At 33.5% G+C, this 17,504-nt stretch overlaps 1 protein-coding gene across 2 annotated transcripts in view; it reads right to left on the bottom strand.

Annotated features, from left to right (window-relative positions):
- Window positions 1-13,691, bottom strand: part of LOC128982420 (charged multivesicular body protein 3) — a 35,146-nt gene extending 21,455 nt beyond the window's left edge. Inside the window, exons 1-4 of one of the 2 annotated variants that reach the window (XM_054401386.1) lie at window positions 13,458-13,691; window positions 7,039-7,099; window positions 5,674-5,853; window positions 5,182-5,303 (exon numbers count right to left, since the gene is read on the bottom strand). In XM_054401386.1, the coding sequence (XP_054257361.1) occupies window positions 5,182-5,303; window positions 5,674-5,853; window positions 7,039-7,099; window positions 13,458-13,502 (408 nt within the window). In that variant the 5' untranslated portion in view covers window positions 13,503-13,691. Of the gene's footprint in view, window positions 1-5,181; window positions 5,304-5,673; window positions 5,854-7,038; window positions 7,100-10,138; window positions 10,460-13,457 lie in introns of those variants that run through there. The other variant, XM_054401381.1, reaches the window with a different exon arrangement.
- Between the last annotated feature and the right edge of the window lie 3,813 nt (window positions 13,692-17,504).

Genomic DNA, 17,504 nt, shown 5'->3' with positions numbered 1-17,504 from the left:
GTAAAACTCTATTCCGATGGTCCAATCATGCTGGTTCGCAAAATCATTGAAATTTATCCCACCTTACACCTTCAAATCAAATTTTACCCAAATCGGACAAAAATTACTTAATTTATTACGTTCACAGACGTATATAAATATATATTTATAAATATTTGAACTAATAGTGTTTTTGGCCCCTGAGGACAACAAAATGGAAAAGTATATCGGTCCCAGCTTTAAGTCTTACCGTGCGACCTACGTTAATAGCTACACTTTCCTATAGGGAAATTCGCTAAAAGGGGTTCACATGTTATTTTAATGCAACAACACTACAATTTTGCTCTACTGTACTAAGGATGAAACTGGGTATACAAAAGTAAATACATATCCAATATGATGAGTTTCGAAAAGCATCATGGACAAAGCATCATCCTATGGGGTAAATATGAATTTTTGTAATTATACACTCAGAAAACCTTAAGATTCCTTGCTTGGGTTTAGTGGATGTGTTCAAAAGAGTGTTAAAAACAAAGTAGTATATTGTTTCTTCCCCCGATGAAGGGTTACGGTGGTAGTACATAGGAAAAAATAGTATCCCATGAAATTTATAATGACTATGGTTGATAAAACCCCACTTTTGATATGATTGTATATAAGAGAGTGAACACATATCTAAAATAATTGATTTACACAAAGCATCCTAGCTGGACCATGAGAATATGCTTTCACAGGGGGTTGTATGAGATTTAACTTCAAAATCCAATGGGTTTAGTGGATGTGTTAAAAAGAGCTTTAAAACAAACAAAGTAATATATTGTGTCTTTAATTCCTCGATGCTATGGGTAAAATTATCATCCTGGGATGAAATCAAAAGCGGCTTAACTGTTGATAAAACTCCAATTTTGATATGATAGGCTGGATGTAAGAGAGTGAAGACTTATCTAGCATGAAAAGTGAAAGCTTCCTAGCCAGATGATGAGAACAGCTTTTCTTAGAGGGTTATGGGGCAAATATATTTTATTGTTGTATTTTTTACTTTGAAAACTTCCAAATTCCACATTCTAGCAAAAGTTTCTTTTTTAAAAGCTAAAAAAAAATTACTATTGTCAGATCTATTATTGTTGTCTTTTTTTTCGATTGATCATACTCACTCTATCTTAATTGTTTGATAAAGGGTTACCATACAGAGAAAATTTCCTATACGGAGATTCCGATGTATAGTTCTAATGTGACCAAGGTAAAGCTCCGCTATTAATGTAATTTGGTTGAATACAATAAACACTCATCCATCAGGTTGAGTTTTACTAACTGTCTTGATTAATTCATTTGAACTGGCTTTTATGGGTTGAATATGGATTTCTTTCTAAATTAACTTGAAAACATCCGAAAAATTTAGATATTTTTTTATCTCCATAATAATTAATGACATAGAGTTTTTAAAATCCCTTTTCTTTAGTTTGCTGATAATGATGTTCTCAGCTAAGTTTTCCAAGTCCAAAGATAATATGATACCAATAATATAATAATAATGATAATATAATAATAATATAATATGATAATATGACACCAAGAATAAGTTGATAAATTTAAGCATAGCACAAAATTTTCTGGATACTGAATATTTCCTAGATGGCTGATGGCAGCCTGTTCTGGTGTTCTGGACGTCTAAACAACAGAGGCCATGGTGTTTTGTTGACTTGTCATTTCATTTAAGTTATGGCCATACACATTCACCACATCTGCACCAAGGCCTCAGGCATGCTCGCTCGAAATGATTTCCTGCTCTGCAAGACACTGTTTGAGCATTGAGCATGCATGCCTGCTCGATCCAGTGTAGTACTTTGTGCGCCAACCTAGAGTACTACGGTGTAGTCTGGTCGTCTTACTAACCAGCTCAGCCTTATTAACTAGGCTACAGTATTGTAACTTCGTTTCGTCCACACACGGGAAGAATGAGCGTGCACCTAGTTTATTTAGTATTGTGTTATGAGGTTGGCAACAGTTACAATCATATTATTGATGCAAACTAAATGTGGTTTGGCCTTACTTAGGTTAACTCATAAAAACCGAGATCAGACATATTGACCTAAGTGGGTGATAGCACTGAGCAAAAAGTATGAGTAATAAATAAGTGAGTGAAGCTTATCACCACATTTGTGTCATATATAGACACTCTCAGATAAGCATGAAGAGATATAGTTGAGAAAGGTTCTCAAGCAGTACATATTATGATAGTATGTATGTCATGCTAAGGGTCAGAGCCCTTTGTAGGAAAGAAGTAAATATTGTAAGATATTATTAATACTGTATTTGTTGTTCAAAATATAAATACCAGATGTGAGATGTGACAACGATTAACATGCATATGATAACTGAATCAGTTATCTATATATTAATAGAGAAGCATGTTTCTTTAAAATCTTTTTTCCCAGCTCGTTTGCATCCTAGGGAAAATCTATGCATACTGTTAGAAAGATATTTCTCTTTAGGTGTGCAAAATCCCTTTATAAATTAAAATAGGTTTAAAAAATCACAAATAATGAATTCAACATTTTAAAGAATTAACATGGGCCTTATGGGTTGCTATGCTGGTGACGAAATAACAACAAAATATAAACAGATCAAAACAAATGGAAGAAATTCAAATCCCATGTTTTATTTACAACGTGGGGTGAAAAAATAGAGAAGTCTGTACATTACATATTTTTTGTTGAGTTATCTATCACTGGACGACCTCTAGTTTTCGCATATTAATGGCTAGCAGCTGTAACCTTGCTTTACAACGGGGAGAACAAAAATATAATTATATTGCTGTGTTCTGTTGTTAAACCTTTTAACGTATTAATATATATCCCATAAGGTAAACATGGGAAACTCCAGAGCCACTGGGGTGGAGCTCCAAAGGAGTTCAAGAATGGGAATGGGACAGAAACCTTCCCGGGAGTGCATATTGTATAGAACAACTTCCCAAAGTTTCATCACGATTGGATGGCCGTTTTGGTAACGCATAAAGGACAAACAATTTCCATTTGTATGTAAAATAAAAAACCTATAATTGTCTTAACAATATAGTCCAGGGGCCAGAAACATGAATTTTGATTGAACATTTTGACGAAAACAATACTTTCTCCATATATTAAGTAAAGGGGGAGAAAGTAAAACAAATTAATAGTGCTGCACTCTGTTGGTAAACCTTGAAATTTTTTAATGCTATTAAATATCATAGAAGCTACTTGTTTAGTTGAAACATCTGGTGAAGTTCTTTAATTCCTTTTAAATATGAATACTCATAAGACTTTGAACCCCTGTGGGACGCTTAATTTTTATTTCGGCTGCGGATTTTTAATACGGACAAAATGAGAACATTCTATTGGCTGAGGAAACACCGTTACCACAATGATATGGAAAGGCAGTCAACGGTGTTCATGGTCAAATGGATAGAGCACCAGACTGATATGCAGAAGGTAACGAGATCGAATCCCACCAGTGACATTAACTTCTTGTCAAAGATTTTGCTTAGAATGCGATTACTTCTTAACTGTACATCTTTTGTTAGAATTTAAGACATTTATAATTTTATTTTATGAACAGAACTATTTTTTCAATTAGTAAACCTTCATTCAATTTTTTCATTATCAGCAAATTTGGTTAGTTAGTTTAGGTTATGACCGTTTAATTTTATAATAATAAAATTATGAAATTAATTTTATATTTTTTCTTAACTTTATAAAATTAAAAAAAAAATAATTTTACATTTTTTTTAATTTTTAACTCTCATTTTTTCCGTGGGACATAGCCCTATAGGATTTTCTCAACTTCTCAAGACAACCCTCTGCATAAGTAGGCTACCTCATAAGTGCAGTGCTTTCATAAGTACCGGCTTTGACTATTAATACAACAATATCCAATAGTCAATGGTACTGATCTACGTACAGCTAAATCAGTCCAGTAATTTTAGTTTTCACGTGATGGAACTTCAGAGTTACACCCAAACATCCATACTTTCACATTTATAATATTAGTAGGATATATATAGAGGAGACAGATTTAATATATCTGCGATATTACAGAGAAGTAAGTCATTTCTATCGGTGTGTTTGTTTCGAGTATACCAAAACAACCAATTTGCTGGAATGTTAAACAAGTTAGATCATGAATAATCAACAAGTCTAGTGGCTATAATGTTTTAGTTACCTCCTCCTAAAATACATACCTAGGTATACGTCACATCTGAATGTAATACAGTACAGTAGTAATAATAATAATAATGCCTGGGCTACCACCCTAAGGATTTCCATTGTTTAGAGAGAATGTTTTGAGGTAAATATTGTGGCCTCAATCGTCACAAAAAGAAAACCTTTAATTTAATGTTTAAATTTGTATTATTTAAGTGTTTGTCTTTTAATTAATAGTAATATTCTACCATACAGCCAAACCAAAGAGAGTTATAAAACTAAGTTGAACAATTGGGTTTTGCTTTCTATTCTACAATAAATAGTGGGGGGGAGGAATGCTCTGTGGGGGAGGGTATGTCTAGAGTAGAGTAGGTTTAAACTGTTTACAGAGAACCATTTTATTCTTCTTTTCACTCTGTAGCAAAGCTTGGGCAACTTGCTTGGGTATTGCGGTGTATAAATATTTAAATAAATAAACTTAAAAATGGTATCTAAAAGATTATGAGGCTCACCTACTATTTTTTAAATGTTGTCGGTTTAATCCTATTAAGTCTATGGCTTTTGAAGCTATCACTACACTTTTGATATATGTACGGACTAAAGACCTGCTGGTTTTTGTCAGTAATAAATCATTACACTCAACCTACTAAAACACTAACTACATGAATCTTTTAATCATGATTGACATAAAATACACTAAGCTGAGTAGCCATATCAATACAGTGGTGTGGACCTAAATAAATATATTACAACACCAATAGAATTTTGTATTACCACTTGGATTTGAACTTACGCTATTGCATCTGATGTTCATCAAAAGAACAATATGTCCGTACAATCTACAAAGCTATTGTGTTGTTAACTTTTAACATTCTCCTTACTTAGCATTAATGTTATTCATTTCAACCTAGACTAGTTTGGCACAATTTTTGAAAAAATATTACTAGATTCCTCAACATTTGGGATATATTTTTGACACTTTGCTCGTCTGGTTTAGAACAAATGGCAAATACAGTAGACCTACCCTCATCATCTCCTTTGACAACTCTCGCATGGTGGCAGCCACCTCCGGTATTTTGATTAGTCTCTGTATGGACTGCATCACTTCTGTTGATTTCTGTAACGATCCCGCCACTCTTAATGTGGCTGAAAAAAATGTCCATTATTCACACCATTCAAACACCTTTACATGTGTTTACTTCAAAATAGTCTAATAAACATTTTTTGTTCCCTCATTGAAGAGGTAAATTTTAGTTTCTCAGTTGCAATTTGATATTATACGGTAATTGGCTATGATAAAAGATATCTGAAATCAATTGTCTGATGAGTCAATCGAGATTAAATCTCATTAAAATACCTTCAATCCTTATGGTTTTTAATGTTTAGGACTTGCATGCAAAAGTCTGAAACGTTTAGTTAACTTGACAACTTTTCTTTGATTATAAAATGTCTGTATTTTTCTAGTACATAAGAACATTGTTTGAATTACAAATTAAATGTACAAAAATAATCTTACCCAACTGATTTTTCATTTGCAGCTGAATTGAGTTTAGATGTGCCTTAGATGTTTGCAATTTAGTAATTGCTTTACGAGCTCTAAGAACCTCTTTGGCCAAAATGATACAAACGCTTTTGTCTCCCTTTTTTGCAGCTTCCTTCATGGATCTTTTCACTTTTTCTTCTTCTCTCTGAATAGCTGAAATATAGAACGATGATTGATGAATGAATAAAGTTACTGTAGTTAATATGACAAGTTATTTTGAGCAAGCCACAACATAATCTAACCATAGAAGCAAAGTTTTAATTACTTTCGTATTTAACAGACTCGCAGAGGGTTTTTAAATCCAGTTTAGACTATCCTCCCTAAGGGCACAGAAAACATACTACTATAACCCAGAATGCCAACCGCATTCTGGGTTATAGTTTTCTGTGCTAAGGGTCACATTCAATATCAACAAGATTATATTAGTTTGGACATTAAAAAACTGTGTTCAGATATATAAATCTAAAAAAATATAAAATTACAATCGTCTCTGTACATTGCGTAGGATTATGAACATTTTTTTAGTTTTACGTTTCATAGCCTAAGAGAGCCAAATGAGTCTAATCTCAATTTCTGATATTCTGTCATTGTGTCTGTGACGTCAAAATGCAATTAGCCTAATGGAAAGCTGACTACTAGAAAACTAGAGTACTGAACATGATTCAAATAGTTTTCCTGTATTCACTGCAATGGCGAGAATGTTTTTAACTATTCAAATATGGCCTAACAACTTTGAAAAAAAAGAACAAAAACAAATGTTCAAAAATCTGGTTGTGTGCAATTGTTGTCACAATTTCTTCATGTTTACTACATACACGTCATTTAACAAATCTAGCCTATATGTCATCAATGAAATATCAACCTGCTGTTTTCTTTCTTCAACCTGTCACTAATACATTTACCCTACATCAGAAGTTGTTTACAAGTAGTGCAATTATTTCTGATCACATTTTGTAAGCATCTGACGTAAATTCTAGGGGGGTAAATTCAAACAAACTGCTGTTCTGAAAATAATAATGTTTCAACAGACTACAAGATCCCCTCGATTGGGCACACTGCTAGTATGAACATGGGAATTTAGTTTATTTTGTCTCTATAAAATTATTTTTTAAATAATTTCTTGGTGATGAAAGTTATTTTACAGATTCTTGTGTGAAGAACATCCTTGAACAAAAGTTAACCTAACACTGAGCTAGATAATGGTAGAGCTGTGAGATCCTGTGCGTAATGGTGAGTCCTACTACCACCTGCAATTACGTGGTTGGCAGTCAACATGTTTAGTAAAAGCCAAAGCACTTTTAAATAGATCGGTTAAGAGTTAATATACTAAAAACTCACAACGGATTTGTCGATCGAGCTGATAGCCCTCTTTCCTTATTTTGTGACACCATTCATTGACCTAAAACACATAAAAATAAAATGTTGTACATACTACTAACTTATTAGTAATACTTTTGATGAAGACAAAGTAGTGCATCTAAATTAAAGTAAATTATTTCACTTTTCTCCACCCTCTTTCACTTGAAACCACCAGAGGTTTTCATCCCCACCAATGTAAGGGGCGCAAATCCCCCTCCTTGGAATTATAAGGCATACAAAGTCTTACAAAATACAAATTATTGGCCTAGCACTCAAAGGTAATCCGTGCGACAAAGTAAGTTAATGCAGTAAGTTAGTTCCAATGTATATCTTGTGATGAAAAGATATTGTTTACGGTACTTAAACAGACGAATAATTTGGATTAATTACAGCTGTTTATAGTAAACACATGATACACACAAGAGCGTTCGTTTTCAGAGTGAGTTCGTTTTCAGTTTCGATAACTGGAGTGGAGTGATTGATTACATTATCTGTAATAATTTATGCCTGTGTTCTTTCTTATTTAACCAACATATGTTTTATTAATTATTTATGATTTTGTAAACATTATCCAATATAAATACACATCTTTTGTCAAGTCCTATTAATTTTTGTCTTGTCTGTCTTTAATATTTTAAACATTGGTGCCGAAACCCGACTTATAAATCATGTCAAGAAATATGTCAATCCGAAAGTCAGGGAGAGAGAAACACCCTCCAAATAAATATTCCCCAGAAAATGTAAATGACAAGAATGATGAACTCATAGAAAGAGATAGTCAACCTCCAAAACCACTAAGACAAAAACCACATCTTCAACTTCCAGCAAGCGCCGGTTACTTCAACAGCAACTGGAAGAAATGAACAAACTAAAATACCCTAAATGCAGAAAGAAAAAGAAATGCAGCGCCAAAGAGAATTCGAGGCTAGAGAACTGGAACGACAACATCAAGCTGAAGAACTAGAACAACAACATCAAGCTGAAGAACTAGAACGACAGAGGGGAAGAGAGGAGAGGGAAATGGAACGACAACGTCAAGCTGAAGCAAGAGAACTAGAACGACAGAAGCGTCTGCGGAGAGTAAGGACAGAACTTGAGGCTGCTTCGGTCTTGGGAAGTAGTCAGTCCGCCTCAGTCTTGGGCAGTCATCATTTGGAAGATAATGAAGACCCTGACAGGGTAAGCTTCAATATTGCTACAGTTGAGGAGGACTCTAATGTCAAAGTCAAGAGGTGGCTAAATGAGGAACCGTCAGTTCCTTTGACATCGTCAGCCATCGTGTCCACGGCTATTGATAAACTAGCTGACTCCTTTTCAAAAGCTATCAATTCATCTAACCCCAACCAACCTGTATCTTGCCGACAGCGTCTTCCATCCTTCAGCGGGAAACCAGACGAATGGCCCATGTTCTATTCCTGTTATAAGACTTAACAAATACTTATAACTTTTTATAAGTATTAAATAACTTTTTTGCTGCCAATCATGGCAAAGGTGCAGTGGACGGTATAGGTAGGCTAGTAATTGTAAAAGGTACAGTTTGGGTAGCAGTAAAAAGTAGAAAAGTCATCTTAAACTCGGCAAAAGATTTCTATGGGCCTACCTGTGCTGAGAAAGAATGTAAAAAGATAAACATTCTTTTTATTGAACAGGAGAAAAATGTAGAAGATGACAAAGCACAGGGTTTAAGGTTTGACAGGGCTCTGGAAATTAAAGGTGTAATCTTTTTTGTATTTGAGAGAGCCAGTAAAAAACATGTAGCCCTGCAAAGAACTGCAACATCAAGGAGTTCAGAAATGCAAGTACTGAAATCAAGTAGGTACTGCAAAAGGTTAAGGTACCGTGAAGTTTACATTCCCTCAGATGACAATGACGTTTATAATGAAGATAATGATTGGCATGAACAGAAGTAGATGAGATCTATGATTCTCAAAAGTTCTACCTACAATACAGAAGACGCAGAAGAAGGAGACTGGGTGATTGTTATTTACGACGACGATTGGTATCCCCAGGTAGGCCTATGTATACATACGGTATTTCAATATTTTACTTTTGTTTACAAACAAGGAAAATAATTTAAAAATGGTTTAATATCAATGATATTTTAAAATTTAAACAACATTTTATAAATAATACTTTTGAACAGGTACCGGTACGTGCGTGTTTCCTAAAACGTTTGCCGTAACTTGATCGAAAACAATAGTTTAAAGCTAGCATCTGATTTTTAACATACAACTGTTTGCTGAGCAATCTTATTGGAATGTATAATTTCAATTTAAACTTATTGTAATCCTTTTTTAGGTGTGGTGGAAAGAAGGCATGACAATTATTTAAGAGTTAAAACTAGGCCTACATGAATAAAAGTGGGTTCAAGCACTTATTCTGGCCAACTGTCCCAGGCATTCAAACAGTGGAAGCTGATAAAATATTATGTAAATTTGATCCTCCATTCCCAACATCTCAGAGGAATTTTGGTCTGAGAGAAACATCTATTGTTCAGATCAACATATTATTTAGCATTGGCTATTCTTTAGGAATTCATTTTTGTGTGAATTCTTAGTAAACTGCGTTAGCACATCTAAAATGAATTTTTGTTCTTTAAACCCTGACACACTTATCCCATTGGCCTAGTTATTACCTGATATTACACAAGACTCTCCAGTAGCAATTAAAAATCACAAAAATACAGAGGTTCATTAAAAATGTAATAACTTTTTAATGGAAGCTTATTTTAACCTCTAGTTTTCAATTTTCTGTTTATAAATAATCTGTCTGCATAAAGAACATGAATAGCCAATTCAAAAATAAAAAAAAATTAAAAATATTAGCTTTTTTATTACTTAGAAAAAAAATTAAAAATCAAAGCTTAACTTATCTGATTTGTTTTATGAAAATGAAAATGCATGTTTTGGTAACATAGCCTACTGTAGGTAGGTATTGATATTTAATAAGTGTACCGTAGCCTAAGTGCATTTATTTTTTACATAGGCCTACAATATATTTTTCCTACGGTCACCCAAAAAAGTTGGCTTTCTTACACTAATTTTAGTACAGAAAGCTGCCAATTGCTGCATTAACTTACTTTGTCGCACGGATTACTTTGGCGCAAACCAGTACTCCAACCAAACAACACAAAATACGTGGTTTTATTATGCATGTAATCTGTGTAAGCTTAGAAATAGGTTGGCAACACTTAAAGACACTAATACTATGATCTGCTGATTGACTATTGATACTACGATTTAAGCAGGAAACCCACTGGTCCGACACTCTCCTACACGACGCCTTCCGTCAAGTCTCCGACACCTTCCAACAAAATTACTTTGCATGACTTTAAATGGACTGTAACCCACTAGTCCGACACGACACCTTCCGATCCGACACGTCACAACAACATTGCTCTCTGGGACATTCTTGTCGGATGTCGGATCCGTCATTTCTCCACTCTGCGTACACCAGGCCTAAATTTAGTCACTGTCTAGCTTTGTGTGTGGTTGCAATATGTGGAACAGATATGGAACATGTGATCACAAGTGTGTGATGTTTTTGTACAATTATTAGTTACAGAGAAAATTTAAAAAAAAAATTATTTTAATAATGTAAAAACTTTTAGTTTGCTTTCTGATAAATATATTTTGACCAAACTTGGTAAATTTATTTATTTTATACTAAGTTATTAATATTTTACTAAAACCAAACTTCAGCAATCCTAGGTACTCATAAAACCTAATGTTAACCTTTCAGAGCATTGGTTTTCAAAACGGGAGAGGGCGCACCCAGAGGTGACTTCCAGGTCAATAAAACAAACATTTATGAAGTAAGATTTGTATTTTAGTGCACAAATTAAGTTTTATTTTTAATTTTAAACATCAAAAATATGTTTAGTGAACTCTTAAATGTATAATAATTTAATTTAGATTTTATAAATATAAAATTAAACTACTGTATTATTCTATATCAAATGTCCTAACATAACATAAGATAACATAACATAACAAAACATAACATAGAAATCATTTACAAGAATATATTCAAGAAGTTAATTAAAATTTTATCACAATGTCCTATCTGTGGTTTTAATTGATAACACTCTCAATAGGCCTACCTGATGTTTTAAGTAATTTAACATAATGGGTATCTTAATACTAAATGGCTCTGTAGGCCAACATATGTCGTTCGTGAATCTCCCTTTCAGCATGGCTAAGAGTGTTGCAATTTGAAATTTAACTTCTTCTGTCATCTAGTAAAAACGATATATTTACTACAGTGATGACATGAATCGTAAGAAAAAAAATTATTTACAGTAATTGTTTACACACAATAATCAACACACACACTAAGCTAAAGGTCGCATTACGGAAGTTGCCACCAGGCTGTACGAGAATCAGCAGGGCGCACACGGAAGATACTTCCAGCCTCTTACAAAACTGAACAAAACTAACAAATATCCGTGAGTTTTGACCTTCACTCTATTCTAGGAATGAGGTACAGTGACACTCACACCGCCGACACCACTCATAAATGTTATGGACTTTTTTTATTATTTGATCCCTATTATTGCTCTTATCTCCCTAACTACTTCTTGTGAACAGTATGTGATCACATGTTCCATCGCAACTGGCACTGTTGTAGTGGTGGTGTATTTCATGTCGGAGGCCTACTGTTGGAGCCCGTTGGACCAATGGGTTAATGCCTTAAAATAGCAGAAGGCGTCGGAAAATGTCGGAGACTTGGCGGAAGGCGTCATGTCGGAGAGCGTCAGACTAGTGGGTTTCCTGCTTTAACCTGTATTTTCGTGGTTATATTCAATTTTTGTTCAAAGCATAACCAAAAGTGTAGTAGCCTATTTGAAAGAACAATTATAAGTGGGCCTAAGTTAACATGTTTGATATTTAGACTCCCATGGGTCACTCTAAATATTTCTGTATGTCACGTCACGTGTTATTGCAGTCAATGTCATTCCCCCCCAGACCAAACCCCACCCATTGGACCCAACCCCTCCCCTCCACCATATCTAATTCCGTAAAATTATGGTCCTCGAGACTTGAGAGAACTACTACGGCAGAGAGGTTCTGGTCCCAGTCCGGTGGGGTTTAGGCTCTCTGTACTAAAATATCGCGGCATTTTTTTAACTAACTTAAGCCTACTATATGCCAACTGTTTTCCTCCTTCGATACTCTCCTATTTCTTTCAAAGTACCTACTTTCTAATCAGTCAAGATAAAATTGAAACGTTGATGCAGATAAATATTTTTTTTAAACTTGCCTAAGTTAAGTTAGCCTAAGTGATTTTATTACTCAGCTTTGAAATAAAATGTAAAAAATAAGTTAGGCCATAAGTCACATTAACATAAGTAACTTATTACGGTTATAATATTCAGTGTTAACTTAAGTTAAACGATTTTACTTAACGTCAAATGTTATTATATAAGAGTTAACAAAAATCCTAAGTAAGTTAGGCTACGGTACCTACTTTTAAAATACTAAATGTGATAAAAAACTAGCCTACCTGCAATCAAAGCAAAAAGTTTAATTTCATAAGTACTGTAGCCTACAAAACTGCATACCTAAGTTAAAATTTTATTAGGCCTAAGTTTTTTAACACCAGATTTCATTTCCTAAATGCTTAAAAAACAGTGTTTAGAGATGTTATTTTTTTTAAGATGGGGACCCCGGACCCCCCTTTGCCTATACCCCCAGAACCCCCAGTATCCCCCCCTTGACAAGGGTCTATCTACACCACTGTAGGACGTTTTAGGTGAGTTGGGGAAAGTGAATTTAAGGTAATAGGTTTAACCCTATAGGCCTAGTGTTTTATAGAACTAATGAAATCTACGGTACTAGGCTGCACTTTAGTTTAACTTACGTCCTAAACTCACTCAAATGAATATATCGATCGATCTTATCATTATTTCATTCCATTCGATATAACTTATCAAGTTTGGTTAGTTGGTTAACCTAACCTAACAAACGGAATGAAATAATCGATGTCTACTAAGCTAACTTAGGCCTAAATACCACAAGCATAAGAACAATGATTTGTCAGGCTTATAAAACCACAGAGTCTCTCTCTCCTTATGGAATGACTTATTCCGGGTACAGTTTTTTAACTGGGCTACCAGTATGCTAATATCGATTGAAACTATCAAATTGAAAATATTGATTAATAATCGCTATTTTTAAATATATCTATTATAAAATTAAACTATCATAATCTAACCTAACCAACCAAACTTGCTGATGGTGAAAAAATCGCATGAAGGTTTACTAATCAAATCGATAGTTTCGATATAAGCATAGCCCAGTTAAGAAACTGTACCCCTTATTCCCAAAACTTAACTTAGGCTATAACAACAAAACATTAAATTGCTACAGTTCAAGAGACAAGTCTAGCTAACCTACCTGTTCCTTTGGGTCCACAGGAGTGGTTTTTCCAAACAGGCCCATTGATCCTCTAAATTTTCAGCCACCAAGGGTACCGTACCACTAGTCTTAAATTGGAGAAACCAATAAAATAACAGACAAATTTAATTATAATATAAAATATAATATTCAAGGAAATTTAAGTTAACCAAAATCAACCCTACCTAAACTAAATTAGCATATTAACAAATCTGTTCGACGTTCCACTTCACGACTTGACGTTTCAGCAGCACCTTTGTGTTTGTTTGTGTTCGTTCAGCAGGTCAGGTAGGTGTTGTGTTTGTTTGTTTGTGTGTCTTGGCTGTCTTGTCTAGTGTGAGTGTGTATGTGTGACGACCTTCTCACCGCAGTATTTCACCTTACTTTTTTTTAGAATCTTTAGAACAGTTACACAGAACTGTTTGGGATGCAACTATGACAAAAAGTATAGAATAGGTTAGGTGAAACCGTTATATTACAAATAGCTCCGTTCCTTCTCAACTCGATTATTTTTCCTGCATAAAAATTTAATTATTATGATATACCTTTTTTGCTCCTCCTCATAATAATAACAAGTCTTTTATAGACATAACCTTTAAGTTAGTTAACTGGTTTCGTTTATTTAATTATTCTTACATTACATCACGAAAACCGGCTTATTCATAAAAGATAATGATATAGTAGCATACTAAGGAAAACTATTCAAAGAAATTGCACAGTTTTGTTAAATTTGCTAACAATGAGAAAGGTTATAAAGTATAAGGTATTGTGTATTGTTGATGGAGCAGGAGTCATAATGAAAAAGCGCACAAATTAAAATCAAAAGTTTTATTATTATATTTATAGTTATATTTATGGATACAGTATTGTGAAGTTCATAATTATAATAAATTTAACTTACCTTCTTCTGTTTCGAAATTCAGCTCCCCAACTATTATTTCAATGACATGGGCATCTTCCAGATGCTGGATCAAGTTTTCAAACCACGAAAATTGATGAGAGCAATCACCCTCTGGGCAAATAAGCCTTTTCGGGTTGTTTGAACAGTCAGATTGTTGACTACAACAACTATCATACACATTACGTGTTTGGCGCGTTAAATTAAATTTACTAGCAAAGTATTTGTCACAAATTGAACATTCAAACTTTTTTATATTAATATCAGACATACTGATCCCGAACTCTTTAACTTGAAATTACACCATCGATTTAAGATAAAGTTTCCAATCACTAGACAAAATGGAGGTTGAAGGCAGAGATCCACGAAAAACAAAATGAACACCTAAAAAGGAAATGGAATGGAACTCTTTGTTTGTAATGTAACGGTTTTAACAAATCTATTCCAAACAGTTCCGTGTAACTGTTCCAAAAGTTCAAAAAAAAGGAAGGTGAAATACTGCGGTGAGAAGGTCGTTATGTGTGTGGGCGGAGTGGAGACAGGGTTGCCACCATTGAGATAAATAGATTATATATAAATAGATTATATATAACTAGAGTCACTACTCTCTGGCTAAACATTAGAGAAAAACGTACCACTGTTTTTGCTGGTTTGTTTTCTGTGTTTCGTCATAGATAAAACATGAGTACTATGTTTTATCATTGATAAAATATACTCCGAAATCTTACTTGACCGAGAGACTACAAGCAGTGTATTATATAGGCTGTTTTTAGATGTAAGAACTGGTGTGTCCCACAGGGCTCAATTTTGTTGGTCCTGTATTTTTTATTATTGAATTGAATTCAAAATGTCTTTATTCATATAATATACAGTGGTATACATCGAATGGCGTCATTATGCTAAATTACAGCTAACAAATTAATTTCTTTACATTTCCTCCATAAGCCATAAGGTACATATTTAAAACAAAAGTTGATCATAAACAACAAAAAGTATGGTTGTCAGAGTTCATCAAATTTATATAATGTTTTATTTGTCAAATGCAGTTTTAATTTTTTCTTAAACATTTTTACATCTTTAACGTTTCTTAATTCCACAGGTAGCCGTAGTAAAAACTTAGCACCCGCATTTAATGTTTTTTTATTATAAAACTCTAGCCTGTGGAAATCAATGGCAATTTGATTTCTATTTCTTGTAAAATAGGAATGGCTGTCACCTAACCTGGGAACCAGATTGTTTATACTTAGTTTTTTAGCATGAAGTGCTGTGTGAAAAACATATAAACTGTAAACAGTCATTATGCCCAAATCTGTAAAATGCTGACGAACCGAATCACCAAAATTCAAATTCATTATGATTCTTATCGCCCTTTTTTGAAGATTAAGAATTCTATCCAAATTTTGTTTTGATGTACCTCCATAGATTTCAATGCCATAACTGATTGCTGATTCAATAAGAGAAAAATAAATTGTTTTTAATGTATTTACTGAGCAAAAATTAGACATCCTAAAGCATACAATCCAGAGGTGACTTTGTTAACTACATGATCTATGTGGAGATTCCATGATAAATTTTCATCCAATGTTAAGCCTAAAAATTTGGTAGAAACAACTTTTTCCAAAGAGTGGTTGTTTATTTTTATTACTGGATTTACTGAATTTTTACTTCTTCCTGCATTGAACATGATAAAATTGGTTTTACTTGTATTTAATAATAGTTTGTGATTATTTAAAAAGTTATGGATACCCAATAAAGCTGAAGAAGAACTATGTTCCAAATTATTTTTGTATTGCTACTAATTTTGAAACTTGCATCATCTGCATATAGACAAAGTGTTTTTGTTGAGCCATTTTGAAAAGAATGTTATGTGTGTATTATATATGTGAATGACCTATCTGTTGCTGTTAAAATGACCATGTTAATTCTTTTTGTTTGCTGATGATTTGGCTGTTCAAATTCAATGTAATGATGTCTTATTTGCAAAAAAATGTTCTAATCAAGGTTAATGACTGTTAAGGACTGGTCAGCTGCAAATTCACTTTGTCTTAATGAACAGAAAACTCAAAATTTGGAATTTTGTTTGGGGAGTGTCTAAAACGCTGACAGACTGACTGACAATGTTATAACTCCATAAGACACATAAACGATGCCATAGGTTGCCACAAATGACCTACACCATTGAAATTTGAAATATGTGTTGGGAATACAATTATTTATAAGGTGTATGAATTTCAATAGGATATAGGCCTATTAATCGGAAGTTCTTAAAAATTTATTTAAGAACTATTAATGAAAAGAGTGCCACAGGTTGCCACAAACGACTTACAGTATTGAAATTCAAAACATGTGTTAAGAGGGTACATATTTATCTCCTATATAAATCTAAACAGTGTATCTTGGCCGGAAGTTCTTAAAAACGCACCTAAGAACTATTCATAAAAAGAGTGCCACAGGTTGCCACAAATTACCTACGGTATTAAAATTTGAAATATGTGTTAGGAGTACAAATATTTATAATATGTATCAATTTCAATAGGGTATCTTAACCGGAAGTTCTTAAAAACGAACCTAAGAACTATTTATAAAAAGAGTGCCACAGACTGCCACAAACGCCTTACAGTATTGAAATTCAAAACCTGTGTTAGGAGAGTACATATTTATCTTCTGTATAAGTCTGAAAAGTGTATCCTAACCGGGAGTTCTTAAAAACGAACCTAAGAACTATTCATAAAAAGAGTGCCACAGGTTGCCACAAATTACCTACGGTATTAAAATTTGAAATATGTGTTAGGAGTACAAATATTTATAATGTGTATCAATTTCAATAGGGTATCTTAACCGGAAGTTCTTAAAAACGAACCTAAGAACTATTAATAAAACGAGTGCCACAGGTTGCCACAAATGACCTACAGTATTGAAATTTGAAATATGTGTTAGGACAACAATTATTTATAATGTGTATGAATTTCAATAGCGTATCTTAACCGGAAGTTCTTAAAAACGAACCTAAGTTTATTAATAAAAAGATACACTGTTCAGATTTTTTATAGAAGATAAATAAGGTCTCTCCTAACACATGTTTTAAATTTCAATGCTTTAGGTCGTTTGTGACAACCTGTGGCACTCTTTTTATGAATAGTTCTTAGGTG

The sequence above is a fragment of the Macrosteles quadrilineatus genome, unplaced genomic scaffold, assembly GCF_028750875.1.
Source record: "Macrosteles quadrilineatus isolate MER2022 unplaced genomic scaffold, UCM_ALF_1.0 Scaffold_1__1_contigs__length_201487025, whole genome shotgun sequence".
NCBI lineage: Eukaryota > Metazoa > Arthropoda > Insecta > Hemiptera > Cicadellidae > Macrosteles > Macrosteles quadrilineatus.
The sequence above is the reverse complement of the archived record's forward strand: the minus strand, read 5'-3'. Positions and strand labels throughout refer to the sequence as shown.